Below are 17,626 nucleotides of genomic sequence, written 5' to 3' on the forward strand. Positions count from 1 at the left end.
CAGTCTTTCATTCAACATGCGGAGATTTTCTTCACAAACATCAAAGCTACCGTAGATTTTCTTGTCACAACAACCATCAGCCATCGACTCTGCTCAAGCCCGCGAGCCTCAGCTTCCCACGTCCTGCGCGAGAAATCTCTGGAAGTTTTCATGTTTTCTTGTTATTATTTACTTCCTGTTACCGCAACGAGTTGCTTTCTGCTAATGGCGCAACTTGAGCTTTGTGTGAGCACGGCTTCTCCTTACCTTTTCTGGTTTGAAAAAAATTCTTACTCACCTTGAATGAGCAAGTTTTTTTTTCATCTGGATTCCTACCTTTGAGTGCGACTGTAAGAAAGATAATGGCCAAACCTCTGCACGCACGCAGGCTCGCACTCATCCACCATGAAATTCTCGTAACCAGGTAACCAGGCAACAGGATGACTGGCATCAAAGACACGGAAGGAGTCTCCGACACCAGAGAAGGGTAGCCGGGTAGCCGGGTAGCCGGGTAGCCGGGTAGGCGGGCGGCAAGCCGCGAGGACAAGATGGCGCGTCCTTCGTCTGACATCAACGTTGACTAGAGGAGAGAAACATTAGGCCGAGGTGAGGGTGAAGATAAATCTGAGACTTCTCATTGCAGACACGAGAAGTGATCAGAGGGGAGGTAGATGGCGCCGGCCAGGTGCTTCATCGGAAGTCTCGTGTTCACAGGTGGGGAGGGCCAGCGAGATGGGAAACGGATAGAGTGGGGAGTAGGGGGAGTACAGACGCTGAGACGACGATGAGGATGGTGCTTGTCGTTAACATCCATCTTCGTAGTGCTGAAGAGTAGCAAGCTGTCGCCAACTGATTTAAACTAACAAATGAAGTGTGTGTGTAAAAATATGTATGTGGGAGAGTGTGTGTGAATCTGTGTATATCGGTGTGAAGGGGTGGGGTCAAAATCTGTTTTTTAAATCAGGCACCATCTAGATGTCATATTAAAACTTGAATTATATAAATATTTATTTTTAAAAAAAGAGAGAAGAAAAAGCATATAGCTGACATTGTGCCAGTAAATGAGATCATCTAGGACTTTGTCCCAGGTATGTCTATCATGTATATTAGTGTCTTTGATGGCCTCTATCGGGGCTTTCTGTGTACGACTCTTTCTGCAAGTGATCCGCAGCTTGCTTTGTCCTGGTGTCGACAGGCCACAGAGAGAAGTTTTCACAAATTATTTTTAATTATCAACCTAATTGTCCACCTAATTTTCTGTCCTATAATGCTTTAAAACACGTGTACATTATTTTCTATGGTCATTTTAAAGATTTATCCAATGTGTAGAATTAATTTTACACTGTTAAGTCAATATTTCGGCGATAAGAGAAAGATGAAGGTTAAAAGTATGATGATTATTATTATTAACCGCAATAATAAACAAGTTGATTTCTGAAGCTTTAATAAAGGTTGCTTTTATTTCAGGTGAATTTTTATTTCACGTGCATTTCAATATTCAAACTTTATCGCCATGGAGTTCCCTCTGTAATGTTCTGACATGCAGAATCGCATTTTCTCAACATAAGGGAATAACGCTTGTATTCTACAAAACACCGAGAATTGTTTTTTAAAGTACTGCTAAACGTGGGAGTGCTGTGGAATATTTACATATGGTGAGCAGAGGTCAGTCTACAGTGCGTGCTAATGCCTTAACGACCTCTCCTCGGGGTAATCACTATTCGTTCATGCTGAGGTGATCAAAGAAACGCTTGTTGTGGCAGGGAAACAGAATGTTGATCAAATTTTTGTTAGCTTGCTTTGACGGCAGTGATTTGTCCTGAGGTTTGATAATGACGATTCTTTTTCACAAGCATCATCACATAAAATCCTCATCTTTCTCTTTGTTTTCCATCCTTCCCCCCGTCTCTCTCTCATTCCTTTCGCACAAATAATATGCTATCTTTCTTTCTTTCACACAGAAAGATGCATACAGACCCAAAATGAAAACTGCCACAGATTTTCACTAGTTTAATGGTCACCATGGAAACGATTTCATTCATATATTGCTTATTAGACAGCTGACTTCTCGTGTATGTTATTTTAGTGTTCACAACTAAATTTCAGGATGGAACTGTTTCGGATCGCAGTCCTTTCTTTGCCAGATGCATACGAACCACTTCAACAGCAACGTGAAACACTTTCCTGATTCGAATATGCCATTTTTTATATGTATGATACAGATGGTACAAAGTTAACTTTTGTAGACAACTGCACTTAGAAATCAATCGAAACATGTGAGAAATGAATTCAAGTATTTGTCGGCTAAATGTTTTCATTCAACAAACATCTCCACAGCCATCGGTAGCTAACCATGCGGTTGAAAACAGTTCTCAGGTTTAAAGGAGGAACTGTTTTCTCAGAAAGCAATCAATGCTCACTAGGACGAATTTTTGTGAATTTTTTTTTTTGCATTTCAAGTGATGATTTGAATACATTATCGGTCGGGTAGATTAGCGGCTGTAGGTGTTTATGTAATATTCTTTTGTCATCAGTAGGCTTGTTTGCGCATGTTTCCCTCGACTGTTAAAGAGGTGACAAGTAATAATGTGTTTGTTAAGCAACAGGATCTTTATTTTTCACTCAAAAGAGGAAAGAGCTTCAGAGCCAACTGTTTATTTCGTCAGTCCACCAAACGCCCCCGTGACCGCATGCAGCAAGTGCTGAGGAGTTGTGGTCCTAATCTTCAATCTCGCGACCCCAGTGAAAGGACTTCACTGCGCGCTTGACATCTTCATCGTCGAGGTAAGCGTAGGGGTACATCTCGTACTCCTCGTCCACATCGTCATCACGTTTCCCAAATCGGAACAGAGATCCTCCGCGCTTACCGAAGCGGAAGAGTGAGCCTCGCTTGCCAAAGCGGAAGAGGGATCCCCTTTTGCCAAATCTGAAAAGAGAGCTCCGCTTTCCGAACCGGAAGAGGCTGCTGCGCTTGTCCAGATCGTCATCTTCCGGCATCACGGCTGATGGGTAGGAAATGTCTTGCGACGGAATCTCCCCGACTGATCGTTTTTGTGGTTGCGAAGCTGCCAGGTCCTCAAGCTGGGACACTGAAACATGGACAAGAGTGAAGTATGTTAGCAGCTTTGGCATGTTTGTCTCTATCCTTACTTTCTGTGTTTCCTTTTTATTCGTTTTTCTTATGAAACTAATGATTGAAATGCGCATGCGTGTGCATGAAAAGAAGTCATCTTGTAAGTATAGCCTACCCATATGGAGAGTTTATTCTGACTCTAAAAAAATTGTGAGTCACAAACATTGATAAAAGATTGTTCAAACTGGTATTTGAGAACATTGGAGTGAGCGGTGTTCGGCCTCTGACAGCGGTCCCGGAAATTGTGTTAATTTGCTGCAGCGTCTGTGCCCTTAAAACTGCTGAAGACCACACTTGGCGCAGGAAACATTGATTCATTGGAAAAATTCCAGTTAGAAGACCGCTCGGCAAACATTAGTCAGTGCCACGCTAAGTTCCGGATGGGAAGATGAAAATAATCTGTCGACAAAAAAGGCGCAAGTACCAGCTGCTTAATGATGTTTGCTGAGCATTCGCTTGGAGTTCACCATCTTGTCGTCCTAGCAACGTCCCTGACTTTCAGGGTTAGATACAATAGTTTCTCTAGAATTACACAAAGTGATGTAGGAAAGATGTTCTTGAAAAATTCTTTCTCTCTCTTTGCTTTAATGGTCCTTTGTGCATTTGTGGCAGCATCCATCTTCATTATTTGCAGGGACTTTTAATGCAGTGCCTCGAAAGAGGTTCTTAAGTCACAGGTCCTGTAGAGTCTACTTTCATAAAAAAAGAAATATTAAAGAAACTTTCTAAATTAAAAAAAAAACACTTAAGTGCAAAGTCTCGTTGCATCGCTGCAGCAACACCAGGTCAAACGACTACAGTAGTTCATGTAATAATATCATAATGATGATGGGCAGAAAGTGCAGGCACTGCACTTGTGTATGGAAGCTTAGACTGTCAGAACGTCTCCTGTGAAAGTCATTAGACTGCATTAGTATACCGGTCCGTAATAGGAGCGAAAAAAAAGAGGAAATTTTAATTTATAACGACAATTTTTTTGAAACCACAAGAAAGCAACTTTATCATGCGTACATATTGAAATGTATTTTTTTTCAAAACGCAAGTGAACAGCTTGAGACAGTGAGAGCCCTCTAGTGAAATGAATGAAGACGAAAGCTCCAGAGCTAGTCAGTTGAGATGAAAATCTCCATGACCAATGTCAGTACAGACGGACAGTCAGGTGAGTACATGCACATAGATGTTCACTCAGGTGAGACTCGCATCTCCTTCTTCCGCTTCCTGTTCTCTAGTCCCCACTATTAGTGTGCAATCAAAGTGTGCTCGCTAAACTCCATCACTAAAAACCTCATCCCACAATTTACAATATTTTATCACAATGCTCAAACACTACTCTGACCCCAGTGAAACAAAAGCAATGGATTCCCGTTCTTGGACAGGAAACAACACTTTTGAGCACACCTCAAATAAGACACGGTCGACCGTTATCACTAAACATTGTAAGCGGCATTTTCTGAAGGCTGCTGCGAAACCTCAGGAGATCCGCGGCGATTACCCACATCTGTCACCCAGCGAATGGCGACTGGGGCTGACAGCGAGATCAGATAAACTGCCATGCAACCATAAAGCCTGCCACTCGCACATTCCACAGAAGGCGAGAAAGGTGTCATTACTGCTGATTCTCAAGCCTTTCTGAAGATTATTGTTATCGGTTATCTCCGTCCCTTCTGTAGGCCTACATCACGTCTGCTTCCCGTGTGGTAGAGAGATGGCTGACGATCATCGTGAAGCACGTGACCATTCGCGAAACTCGCGGAAACGTCTTTGAACTAAAACAGCACGTGTGTCTCAAGAAACCAAAACACCAACAAAATGTTGTACAGACACGAGTTTTGTACCAAAGTATACCCAGTGCTTGTATCAGCATCCTCCGGTCTTTCCGTTCATTTGTCCGCCTGCTTGAATCTCTTTCTGTCATATGATGATGATATTATTATTTTTTTCAGGTTTTCTCTAAAATATTAATATACAATTATCAATGTTATTCGCGGTAGATAGTGAGGCTCCTAACAAATTCGTTTTATTTCATTTAATTGTGAAGTAAATTATGTAATGTGTGGTTAAGAGACTTTCTTTTGACAAATCCCCGAATCTTTGTTCAGCAGGCTAAGCTCCTCAGCCTTCATAATGAATGACACTGGAGTGCTTGTTCAGAGAAACACAAAAAGACATTCATGTTAGAAAGCCACACACGATATTTGTGAAATGATTGGTGCCACCTTTCAACCGTTGCTGATGCTTTCTGTTAAGGAAGGATGGAGGACGCTTTAATGTCGCTTAGAAATCAATTCAGAAAAAGGAGAAATGGACTACAGTTTAAAAGGGCAGACTGCATGCATATTTTTTAGAAATGAATCCAAAATTTTTTAAAAGATGCAGTAACAGTTCCAGAATATCATGCAAGCAATAATGATATTTTCAGACTATTAACTATTTAATGAATTCCCTTTCTTGAACTCAGTTTTGGTGGAAGATAAACATGAAAGTAAAAGATTTCATGTCTTATGCTTTAAATGTTTGAAGATCTTAAGTATAAAATAAATTAAAGTGCATTTTAAAATGCGTTATCATAAAAAAATTCTGTTCTATTATATATTTTTCTAGTTTTAATTAACTGGTGTGTTCTACTCTTACCATTTTTTTGTGCTTTAAAATTCGGTATTTTTTTCATTTCAATTTTCAAAATTTCTTTAAAAAGTACCCCTACACCTCGGATCATTACATTATTTTTTTTCGAAAGATTGTTCCCCTATCTCCCAGATGTAGCTCATCTGCAGAAGAGTTTTATCCTCGCCGAGTCCTTTCCGGTTTTCAAAACGAGGGTAAACACGATGTAGATGAACCCACAGCGCCACGTTTTTGACCTTTCGCGTTGTACAAATACTCGCTGAACCCTCAAGCCCACGAGTAAACACGCACACGTGCGTGCAAATGCAGGCTCCAAAAACTTTCCATTAATTTCCCACACGTTTAGATTAAAGGACTATATTCTTTGTGAAATCCGTGTCCACCATTTCCGAGGAGTTTTAGACACGCATGACATAATATAAAGTAGTCGTTTCAGAAAATAGACTGAATTGTAGCCTATTAGTCCTGGTCATTTAAAAAAAATCAAACAAAACTACATAAAAATGAAAATCGAGCTAAGCTCTCTTTTAAGTTCCTTGCACTGTAAACAAATCGCTTAGGTAAACAACATTACTGTTGCTGGTTTCTAGAAATGAAAACATGATTAGCTTTGATATATTTCTCCCTAAAACTGTTGTGTTCTGAAAGCATTTTCAAAGCAAACAGAGTTAATAAATTACCCAGGAGGTAATGTTTTTTCCTCATTTGAATGTATCAGTATTATAGGTTGGTTAAGGAAAGGTCAGGATTGGCGCAATAATCAACATGAAACGATACAAAATTTCATTTAGAAAACATTCATGGAGACAAATTTCTTGTCCTCTGAATCAAACTCTGACCATAATAAATATCACTGTACCGGAGTACTAACCATTTGTTAGCGCATCTATAACTAACCACCCTTAACAACATGATGATGATGATGATGAGGAGGAGGAGGAGGAGGAGGAGGAGGAAGAGGAGGAGGAAGAGGAGGAGGAGGATTGTCTAAAGTGTCGGAACGAACACGAAGACGCAGCAAGGGGTTTGTCAGATGTTGAGGTGCCCCGGTATTCACACAGTTTCACACGTTGATGCAGGAAGGAATGTGAGATTGTTGACATTTGATCAAATTTTATTTAGATGTTGGCTCGTGGTCAGGGTAAAGGTCATTCAAATCGATTTCCGTCTCATGTCCCAGCAAGTGTTTACAAAGTATTGCAGAAAGTAGGAGGTGTCTGTGCTACTACCAGGTAAGGACCGAGAATGTTGGTATTGAAATATTTTTATATTTTATATACAAGTTGATTGTAGAAAAGATGTAGAACGCTTCTTCTTCGCGCGCGTGCGCACACACACAAGTTTAGACAGATACCCAAGTGTAGGTACATAGGCACTAACACGAGCACTTACATATACACGCGCCCACACGCATATATCCACTATACCTACGATGTACTTTTTCTTAAATTTTCTATACATCAAACGTTTATTTTCAAGTTTCCAGCCACATACCATGTTGCTCCTCCTCGCACCACACTGTGGCGAGCAGCAGACAGGAGAAGAGGATGACCGTCACTTGCAGACACTGACAAATCTCCATGATTCTCTGCAACAGATAACAGGTTACTGATGTTAGCTTATAGTTCTAGCATCTTTGTATCTCTCCATCAGTCTTCTCTGCAACAGATAACAGGTTAGGAATGTTAGCTTATAGTTCTAGCATCCTTCTATCTCTCCGTCAGTCTTCTCTCTTTCTTTCTCTCTCTCTCACACATATTGTTCGCCCTTGTCTCTTGCGAACAGAATAAATGCTACTAAACTAACCAGTAGTTTAAACATCAAAACTAAACTCATGCTGGTATTTAAAACTTCCAGACATAAATAAAAAACCTTTTTCACCACAATCGTGTAGAAGGAAACATTTCTATCAAACGTTTTGATAATAATAAACTCTACATGAGTCAGTGCAATGGTTACTGAAAGTTTCTGTCGGTCTCTTAGCTAAGCACGATTCACGGAGGAGGCATTATTTTTTTCTCCTTATCTCTTCTCTCCGTCAGAATTCCGCACAGTAATAAAGCACAATGTATCCAGTTAAACATCAAGGGCTGTAACAAGCCACAATGATCACCATTATCTAGAGGACGGTCACTTTTAAAGGCGGGCGACATTTGCCATTTAAACGCCTTCGCAAGTCCTTTAACTTTCATGTTTTCTGGGTAAATAGCCGTAAGTCTAACGGTGGAAAGTCTCAGAACATTTTAAAAAGTCGTTTGGCAATTTAAAGAAGTCATTTTTCTGTCCATTAGCTAGATGACACACACATTTCCTGTTCCTGTCTCCGCGAGTGGAAAAATCAGCTCACGGCTAATGCTGCGTGAATAGTACCCACAATCCTACAGGAACTGATCGGAGTAATGCACTCCCTAAGTTAGTACAAAAAGTCTAAATTTCAAAAATGTAATCTGAACCTTAATTAGAATGTGTGTTTGTTTGTGTGTGCGTGCCTCTGTGTGTTTACATGTGTGTGGCTGTATGTCTTTACAGTATAGAATAATGTAGTTCACTTTCTTCTTTATTCATTAATTAAAAGAAGTCTTAAAGATAATGTGAAGAAGAGGTGAAGGTAGTCCAATAAATTTCTGCTTGTTGAAAGGTTGAGAAATTCATCTTCTCTCCTAATCTCTCAATAAACCAAATTATAAAATTTAAATACAGACATTGAAAGACCACCAAGCCAGTCTGTGTACCTCAACTACACAAATCTTAAATCTTTAGTGTTGAGTGGGAAAAGTGATCTACCTTTTATTTATATTTTCTAAAGATAGCTCATGTCATTTAGAAATGTGTGTAATTGTGTAATAGTGTGCAGACACAACTTTCGGTGAGAACATTTTTGGAAGCAATATTTTATTCACAAATTTTGCTTCCAATCTATGAAAATGTTTTGCATCAATGGTTGATTAACCAAGGCTTCAATAAATGGAGAGATTGATGGACAAGGATGAATTAATAAATGCTATCCTATCGACAATGAAGAGACAGAAATGAGACTTTGCTGAGAGCCAGCCAGATGTCTTCTGTCCAATGTCCAGCAAGATGCTCTGGCGTCAGGGTGAATGACAACTGTGTTTTATCTGAGGTTAACACTCGAAACACAGGCAAGCAAGTCCATCGGCGGAGAAAACTCCATTAATAAGCTCAGGTCTTTGGGGAGGATAAACTTGCAAGCCTGGCTGCTTAGCTAAACCGGGATTTGATGAGCTGCGTGAGTCGTCAGGCTCTGGGAAAGAGAATCATCGCCCGCTTCCCAATCTGAGCTCGTGCAATCACTTGCTGCTCTCGTCAACTCGGAAATGTCACACACACACACACACACACACACACACACACACACACACACACACACACACACACACACACACACACACACACACACACACACACACACACACACACACACGCCCACACACACAAACACACACACACGCACACACACACACGCACAAACACACACTCACGCACACACTTGTGACGACTTATGCACGCTCTCCCGGGAGAGAGGGACAAGTTTTATCTCCCTTCCGGACTTATTCCTTAATAGAAAATTGAAGCCTCTTCACACGTTGATGAAATAGCGGGCCCCTATACCGAGGGTTGGCTGCACGCGCCCTGGCTCGCAGTCCCACAGGCTCTCTACAATTGATGGAGGAACGCACATGACCGAAATAGACTATCCCTCACCCTCCTGTCGGCAAGGCTAAAGGTAAGTGCCCCTTTATCGAGTATTTGAAGTGAAAGGGTTGATTACCAATAAGCGTAAAAACTGCGCAGGGTGAAGCTTTACGGCGCCTGCGGCACGCAACCTGTTGTGAGGTATTGACGCAAGTGTGATGAGATTTCTTCCTTCGTGTCACTTCTTCTTCCTGTTATCTTTGTCTTTCTCTTTATCTGTATGTCTGTCTTTTTGTCTATCTCATCAAGCACACCTCATATTTTAAATATTGTAAAAAGAAACTCCAAAGACTCTGGACCACAATGTTAGTTTTTATAGTGGAACAAAACATTTCTAGGTTAAAACAGTATATGTAAAATGTAATTTTATATATATATAGACGTGAGTCAATTGTTACTGGAGCATTGCATTCCAGTGTCTGTTATAACGACACAAGGTATTTTATATATTTAAAGACTAGAATATCTGTAAAGAACTATGGCAGGCAGCAAAGGGCTGTCGTTAATAAAAGGAAACCTGTGATAAAGGAGCGAATCATTAACCGCCAGCCCGTCTGTCAACAATGTTTTCCGCTGACCTAGCCAGCCCCGGATGTTGGTATCATCATACTATTACCCTCCACCTCGGGTGTGCCGGTGAATGATGCACGTGGTGGCGCTGTGAATGTTCAGGAGCGTCACCCACCCAGTAGTCACACCCTCTGGCACGTCACTCTCCTGGAGGTGCCAGCGGGCCTCAGAAAGCACTGCACGTACCACCCAACAAAAGTTCGCGACCCTCTATTTATCGCCATTCTCCAGAAAGAAGTCGTGCATTTACGCAAAAAAAGGTGCGATAAAAAGATTGCATCTTTAGCTGGCTTCAATTTAGATCGTTCCTTCCTCTCTTCTCTCTTTTCTCTTTCTGTCTCTCTCTCCCCCCACCCCGCCCACCTTCTTGGTGTTTCTGCCCCCTATCCTTTTATTTCCCCTTCCTTCTCTTTTTATCATGTTCAGCCTTCGTGTGCAGTGACTAAAACGAATTGGGGAGCAGGCCAGTCTGCATCGCACGCGAATTGAACGCTTACATTACCAAAAAAAGAAAAAGAAAAAATTCCCGGCAGCTTTTCGCTTGGCGGCGCACGTTCTGTAAATGGCACTAAGGGGAGATCATTCTGACGTTGTTCACAATGGCCTTCCGCTCTCCGCCCTCAGAAACCACGCGCGGCTAGCTGGGCGTCAAGCCATGCGCTGGGAGTTGCTAAAGAGCAGATAAATGCGTCTGTTGTGCGTAAGCATGTGCGGCTAAGGGCTTCTTACATCGGCGTAAAAGCACAGACAAAAATATGAGCATGCAATCTGTGAGTTACGCACCTTGAAAAAATGAAATAAATCTTTTTCTTAATGGCGCGGGCGTGAGTGTGTGTGAGAGAGAGAGGGGAAGTAAGTGAATGCTGGTGTGTTTGGGTTTGGTTTTGTTTTGTGGTTATTAAACGTTGCCTTCAATTTAAGAAAAATGTTTATATTAACAAATAATTACCGGAGGCGAGATTTTAGCGGCAGAGAGTGTGGGGATATGAAGGATGGACAGGGTACTGTGGGTACCAGAGAACTATTTTTCTGTCACTGGTCGATGGGTGTTCTTTGGTCTCATTAAATCCCTTTGTCTCTTTGTCCGTCTGTCTCTCCTGCTGAACATTTGTCTCCGTCTCTGTCGCTGTCTCTGTTGGCCAGTGTGATTGCCCTTCTCTCTCCAAATATATTAAATGACTTTTTAAAACAAAACCAGTCCTAAGAGAGGAATAGAAAACAAAATGTCGGGTAAATGCAGTGACTGAGAGACAAACAGACGGACATATTTGCTAGGTTTTCGGTCTTTCATCTGCATGCACCCCACACCCTCCCGTTAAGACAGAGAAACATAAAGATACAATAAAATGCTCTCCAGTCTTTGTTTTTGTATCTTTTCTTTTCATCTACCTACGTGCTGACCCGAAAAACAAACCCACAGACACACACATGGTCAAACACACACATACTTGCTCAGACACACGGACACACAGGGAGAGAGAGGGGGAGAAAGAAAATTGTAGAGTCAAATTAGACATAGAATTTCCGACGAAATAACGTGTCCAGTTAAAAAGTTTAAACGAAGAAAGGTTTTGTCGTGAAAACTTCGGTATAAAAAAAAAGTCTGTTATTTGATGGGATGGCAGTAACTTTTAAAATCTTCCAGGCTCGATATTCTATTTTCAATTCATAATGCTTTTTAACAATAACTATAGGACAGAGCGCACAGCCTGGTATTTGCGTCAGAGAACATTAAGACTGATTTATTCAGCCGGAATAAGAAGTGTTTTTCGCACATGATTTCAAGCTTTATTGTGCTCACCTTCCTTGACATGCACACATGCTCAAAGATGGTTTTTGTCTCTAATGTAAGATGCTAATAATAAAGCATCGCCACAGCCATGCTTATTTTCTTATTACATTGATGCTTTCAATGGTCTGGCAATGAGGTGGGAGCAGAAAGTGTTTTCCTTGGAATGTAATGTCACTAAATTGAAAATGAAAAACTCAATTCAAAGCCAATTTACCAAGGCGCGTGAAGGCAATATTAATTTCTTTCGCCACAAAATCGTTTTTTGTTGAATTCTTGTCTGTTTGAGTAAAACAAAGTCTTGAGGTCTTAGATATCTTATTTAAAAGATGGCACACTTGTGACACTAATTATTTATTGCTTTCGCTTTCACAATCGCTTAGCAACCAAGAGTTTTTGTTGTTGCTGCTGTTTATGCAGGAGCATTTAAACTAAAAATTCAATGTGGAGGAATGATCTGAAAGCAACTAAAGGAAGTGGAGTTCACTCTGCAAAACCCTGAGCTTTTAGTCATCATTGTGAAGCAGCAATATTGAATTCTTCCGATGATACGAAAAAATGCTTTCAGTGTTTCTATTTGAAGATGTCATTCAGTACACATCTTATTTTATGAATATTAATCTACTCTGACTCCTGTTCATTCTTTCTCTACTCATTCTCGCTATTTTACAATCTGAATTTAAGGCCGTCTAACAGCCTAACATCATTTGAAGTATATTTTATTTTTTATTACTGTTATGCAGTCTGCATTTTCGAAAATCACATTATTTTTCATTGAGGAGCTTCGATGTGTAAGGAACAAGGTTTAGAAACAGATGATTGCTTCATAGCCATAACTTTTAAATAAGTCTGCAGCCTAATGTATCGACGGTACATTGTTCTTTGCTTTCTCTTTAATGGTATCTGTGTCTTCAATCTGGTTAGTAATCTGAAAAATAATCAAAACACGATCGTAACTGTAATCATAACTACTGACATACAACTAAATGGAGAGTGGGAGGGACCCAACATTTGACAGCTAGACCAATCAGAGATGACAACGATGATGATTGTTGTTGTTGCTGATTTTCAGTTTCTGTCTCTGTTATTACCTGCTGGTATCGTCCAGTCTGCATTTATTTCATTATCTGTCTCAGTTTTGCTTTTTTATAAATTTCAACAATGTCGCACCCAGGTATGCTTGAGTTTTACTGTCTCGTTAGTCATTTTCCACAGTAGAAATGTGTCTTTGAACTACTCAATTAAATTCTAGAGTGCGTGCAAAATTTCTCGATCAGACTTTGAGCCTGTCTATGAAGTCCTTTCATGTACATCTCTCCCAAGTTCCAACGTGCCGACAGTCAATGAGGAGAAAGCGGGAATAACTCTAGGTTAGTGCAAAAGCATCTCTCTCTCAACATCCCGGTGACGAGTTTCTCATGGCCGGCTGCCAGCCATCTGTTTTCACGGGTAGCTGCCCTCCTGAGAGCTCTTTTCCCCCGAACATGTTCACTGACCTGTAGAAACGAAAACCTTCCTTTAAAGTGCATCCAAGTGAAGAAGACTGGAAGAGATTTTGTAAAGGAAAGCTTCCTCGTGGAAATGAGGAAGAGTCTCCGATCTCCAACTGTCGCCGCGCCGGTCATTTCTCGTCGCCGGCAAGTCACGACTCCCTGCGCATGCTTGTGATCACGTGTTGAGGGGCGAGGAACTTCCGCCCAGCGCTCTGTCAGCTCTGGGTGCGCGCGCAAGACAGGGGGTCATCATCAGCTGAGACAATTACTAGTTGCATGGGGACGGTTGGCAAAGACATAGGTGGCGGTTTGAAACATGGGAGGGGAAGAAAAAAGGAAATGGAGGTTGGGAGGTTATTTAATTCAATTGCAATAACGGCAACGAAACGAAAACCTCTTCTCCAAAGACGACATTCGTTTCCTTAAACCACATCTATTATCGCATTTTCTTTGGGTTTTGGGTTTGTATTTCGCATGAGTTTTTGTTAATTTTGTTTTGTTTTTGTTGTTACAGGGAAAAGGGTTTGAGTGTTGCACGAGAACTAAACAGCTTTTACTCCTCAATCCTACTGGTACACAGTAATTATGCTGCTTACGTATCACCTCGTCCCTTCTCTGAATGGAGAATTGTCTGGGAAAATCTGCGAGAATATTGAGTCTGGTATTGACTCTTGACTGGCAGACAGATACACGGCTGCCTCCCTTCCTCCTACAAGTCATGCTCTTTAGTATTCCAGTGTAAATGGAACGAACCCTGTCCTGGATCACAGGAACAACAAACACACCAGGCCTCTAATACAGACTCCGCAGAAGGAACATTTTCTACTTCACAAAAAAAAGTTCTAGTCTTTCGAAGACAAGTCACATGTCCACGAATTCATTTTCGTGTGTCTGTAAAAAATCGCGCGGTGCTAACGCAAAAAAAAGAGTCTCTGGACTCGTAAAACCACATACGGGCTTTGACACGCTTTGTTTTATCAGTTTTAATTGGACCATTACCATGGCATTACGCAGCTTTACTTCTGTGGGTGCAAAAACGGCCGTTAAATGATAATGAGGCGCCTTGTTGCCTTTTCAGATCATCAAGAAGTTCTTAAAGAGGACTCGCTTCTCGCTTGAGTGTTTAACTGTTAACGAGTGTTGTTTGGCTGAGGTGTCACCGAGCTTCGCTGGCAGGACACGTTGCTGGCAGGACTGAGAAAACGTTTGAGAGAAAAGGGCGTGTAGTTGTTTTTTGTTTGGAGTTTCGAATTATTGCTTTCTCTAATGAGTGTGGCAAAAATTCTCTGTCTTTCTCGCAGGTTTCCCCATCGCTTCCTCGCCTTCAGCTCGCCCTCCCAGATCTCCCTCCGTTACTCTCCTTCCCGCTACTTAGCACAGCAGTACAAAATGAAATAGAAATAATTCCCGCATTATTTCTTTTTTTTTTTGTTGTTGAGTCAAACAGATCTTACCACTTAATTGGTTTGATTGTTCTCTGAGTACTGTTTCTAAAATGTCTTTATCCATGATAAATTTCAAAAGATGTATTCCGCATGATTGAACTCGAAAGCAGAAGCGCCTTTAAAAGCTATTAAACAGATGAAATAAGTACAAACAGAACAGAAACTTGTGACTTGCAGAAAAGCCCTCCATATCGCAAACAAGGGCATGGAAAAGTTTGTGAAAGCAGTAAAATCTTTAATATTTTATTTAATTTTATTTTAAATTTGCAAATATTCAAAAAATGCATAAATGAAAAAGATTCGACTTTGAAATTGCATTAACACATCAAAAGCGATCAAATAATGTGATTGAATATTCCCGAAAACAAGCCAAAGAAATAATTTTGCTATTCTGTAGAATTTTAATCTGTTCTTCCGCTTCATATTGGAAAAGAAATTATACGAATATTGTGCTAGGAAATGAGAAACATTTTATCAAGACGAAGTGGACAAAACATTTTAGCATCTGTCCCACTAAATTTGATATTCATTCAAAGTTAATATGATAAATAGTGACAAAAGTGATAAATTCTGAATTTAATATCAAGCCAAGGGTCACTGCAATATATATTGGCTGATGCAAAACGGATGAACAGCTCTTAACACAAAAAAGAGATAGAGGAGATGTACAAGTAATCCAATAAAAACTACAATATATACATATCAAAGACTTGGACTAGTTTATTTGTCATGTATCGCTGCGTTTGAAAAGAATGCACTCTAGTTGAAGTAAAAACAAACACACAGGCTGACACACTATCGACAACTGCATTTGATATCAGAAATTCAAAGCAGGCGGTGTGTATGTGATGATTTTAGGATGGGAGGGACAATGGGCGATTCCCAGGACAACCGTTAGCGATCACAAAAAACCAGCACACACTGACTCTGCAACAAATGTCTTTTACAAATGTGCCATCTACATTATCCCAAACTCTGGCAAACTTCTCTCCCCTTCTCTTGCGAGTATCTTGCCATTGTAGCATCACTTTTGGACTGCACTCCCTTGGTAACGCTTTTCTGATTTGCCATTACTTGCAGCCAAGAGTATCCATTCTCCCAAAGGCGTCTCTTTGGATTTATTTCCCTTAGAATGATCTCTGGAGGTTCATAACTCCCCGCACTGCCCACCCGGGCATTAAATGAAGTCATAAAGACAGGTCTTGGAATGCATCCCGTTTCAGCATCCAAAGCCTTTGTTGAGGTCGAGCATCGCGCCCAAATGGAGGACCTGGAGTGTCAACACACGCACTGCCCGATCCCGCAAAATCTTCTTTTTCTCCATTGTGTTTTCGTACTGAAGTATAATCCCCAGGCCGGCAGGTGCGTGGGTCTGACAGTGTCAGGTTTAATTATATCATGCCCTGGAGCGATGAAACTCATATTAAGGCATGATTATGTGACTCCAAACCCTCCACCGAACAGGTTCACTCGACCAGAACCAGTGGTAGAATCTAACAGCATTATCAGCCACGTTTTCAACAGACAAAAGGGAGTGCTGGATAATTTGGTGACATGCAAGGTTGGCAAAACTCTCCACAGAACAATTTTCAAAAGAGTGCACTCTGTGTTATGAGCTGTGTGTGTGTGAGCGCGCGTGCGCGTATATTGCGTGTACTATCTCCAAACTTCTCAATGGTCGAATAATACTAGGGTCACTTAAAGTTTTTATGATGTGTTTTTTTCTTCTCAAGTGAAAATAAAGGTAAAGACCAATGAATGAGCGAAGAAATTCGAGAGCAACATTTTCCTGGGGGAGGCCGAGGATGTACATTACGCAGCTCACATCATCATTCAGCTGACCTCATCATCCAGCTAACCTTATCATTTAGTAAACGCCAAAGCAGTTGAAGTAAAAGGTCAATGTTAAATTTGGTTAGATTGGCATGGTGGAGCTACACATTAAGTCCACCAATCCCTAGGCCCCAATATTTTAATAGCCAGCATAGGCGGAGTAAAGTGAGCTTGACAAAAAGACAGCTGAAATTTAAAAAAAAACCTGCAACAACACCTAAATAGTTCTAGAATATTTTCGCAAGGCAGAAAGATGGGTTTAATGTTTTCTTTTCCTTTTAATGGGGTGTCCAGTAAGATAGAGAAGGTGAGCAGTATCGGTGTCACTTGTCTGTTTGATGAAACTGGCTTCGTATTATGCACCATAAAATTCCAGCCCGACGTCTGAGGACAGGAAATGAGGTTTCTAGACGAGTTCATTGTGCTAAAATTGAAATCCTCACTCAGCCATTTCAAGCCATCCTTCTTCCCTTTGGCGTTTTTCGTGCTGGGAAAGAATGAAAAGAAGAGTTAAGATAAAGAGATGGGAGTAGCAGTTAGGGAGATGGAAAGTAGCTCCGGCTTATGAAGACATGCTACTGCTGCTTTGCGCAAGAAGATGGCAGTTCTAAGTCTGGGAGGAAGCATTGTGCCTTACTTTGTATATGGCCTTGCTCTCTAACTCTGTTCTTCATGACAAGGACTTGAGCCTCATTTGCTTCCATTGACGACAGTCAAGTTTTTAAGTACCTTGTCCTCTGTCTAGTGTGTAATTAAAGACTTCTGCTGGTCTCGAGTGGTGGCAGGCTGTCCTTCACATGCTAGCAGATGGCAGGACGGTCAGAGGCTTCCAGTTTTTCATGTTTTTAAATAGACTTTCATTAGACCATACTACAGAACACGCCAGAAACCACAAAAGGCTAAACCAGAGCATACTCCTGTAACCAAAGAAAGAAAAGAAAAAGAGGACAATACATAGAAAAATCAATGAAAGAGGAAAGAAAGAATTAAAGAAAAGAAAATGTGTCGTATTTGTTCAATAAATCTTTAAGTTCACACTTGT

At 40.9% G+C, this 17,626-nt stretch overlaps 1 protein-coding gene across 1 annotated transcript in view; it reads right to left on the bottom strand.

The window, feature by feature from the left end:
- Window positions 1–1,974: 1,974 nt before the first annotated feature.
- Window positions 1,975–17,626, bottom strand: part of LOC112558404 — a 30,228-nt gene continuing 14,576 nt past the window's right edge. The window contains exons 2-3 of the mRNA XM_025228896.1: window positions 7,232–7,325; window positions 1,975–3,068 (exon numbers count right to left, since the gene is read on the bottom strand). Of these exons, the coding sequence (XP_025084681.1) occupies window positions 2,698–3,068; window positions 7,232–7,319 (459 nt within the window). The 5' untranslated portion in view covers window positions 7,320–7,325 and the 3' untranslated portion in view covers window positions 1,975–2,697. The remainder of the gene's footprint in view (window positions 3,069–7,231; window positions 7,326–17,626) is intronic.

Source organism: Pomacea canaliculata, linkage group LG2 (assembly GCF_003073045.1).
Source record: "Pomacea canaliculata isolate SZHN2017 linkage group LG2, ASM307304v1, whole genome shotgun sequence".
NCBI classification, from domain to species: Eukaryota; Metazoa; Mollusca; class Gastropoda; order Architaenioglossa; family Ampullariidae; genus Pomacea; species Pomacea canaliculata.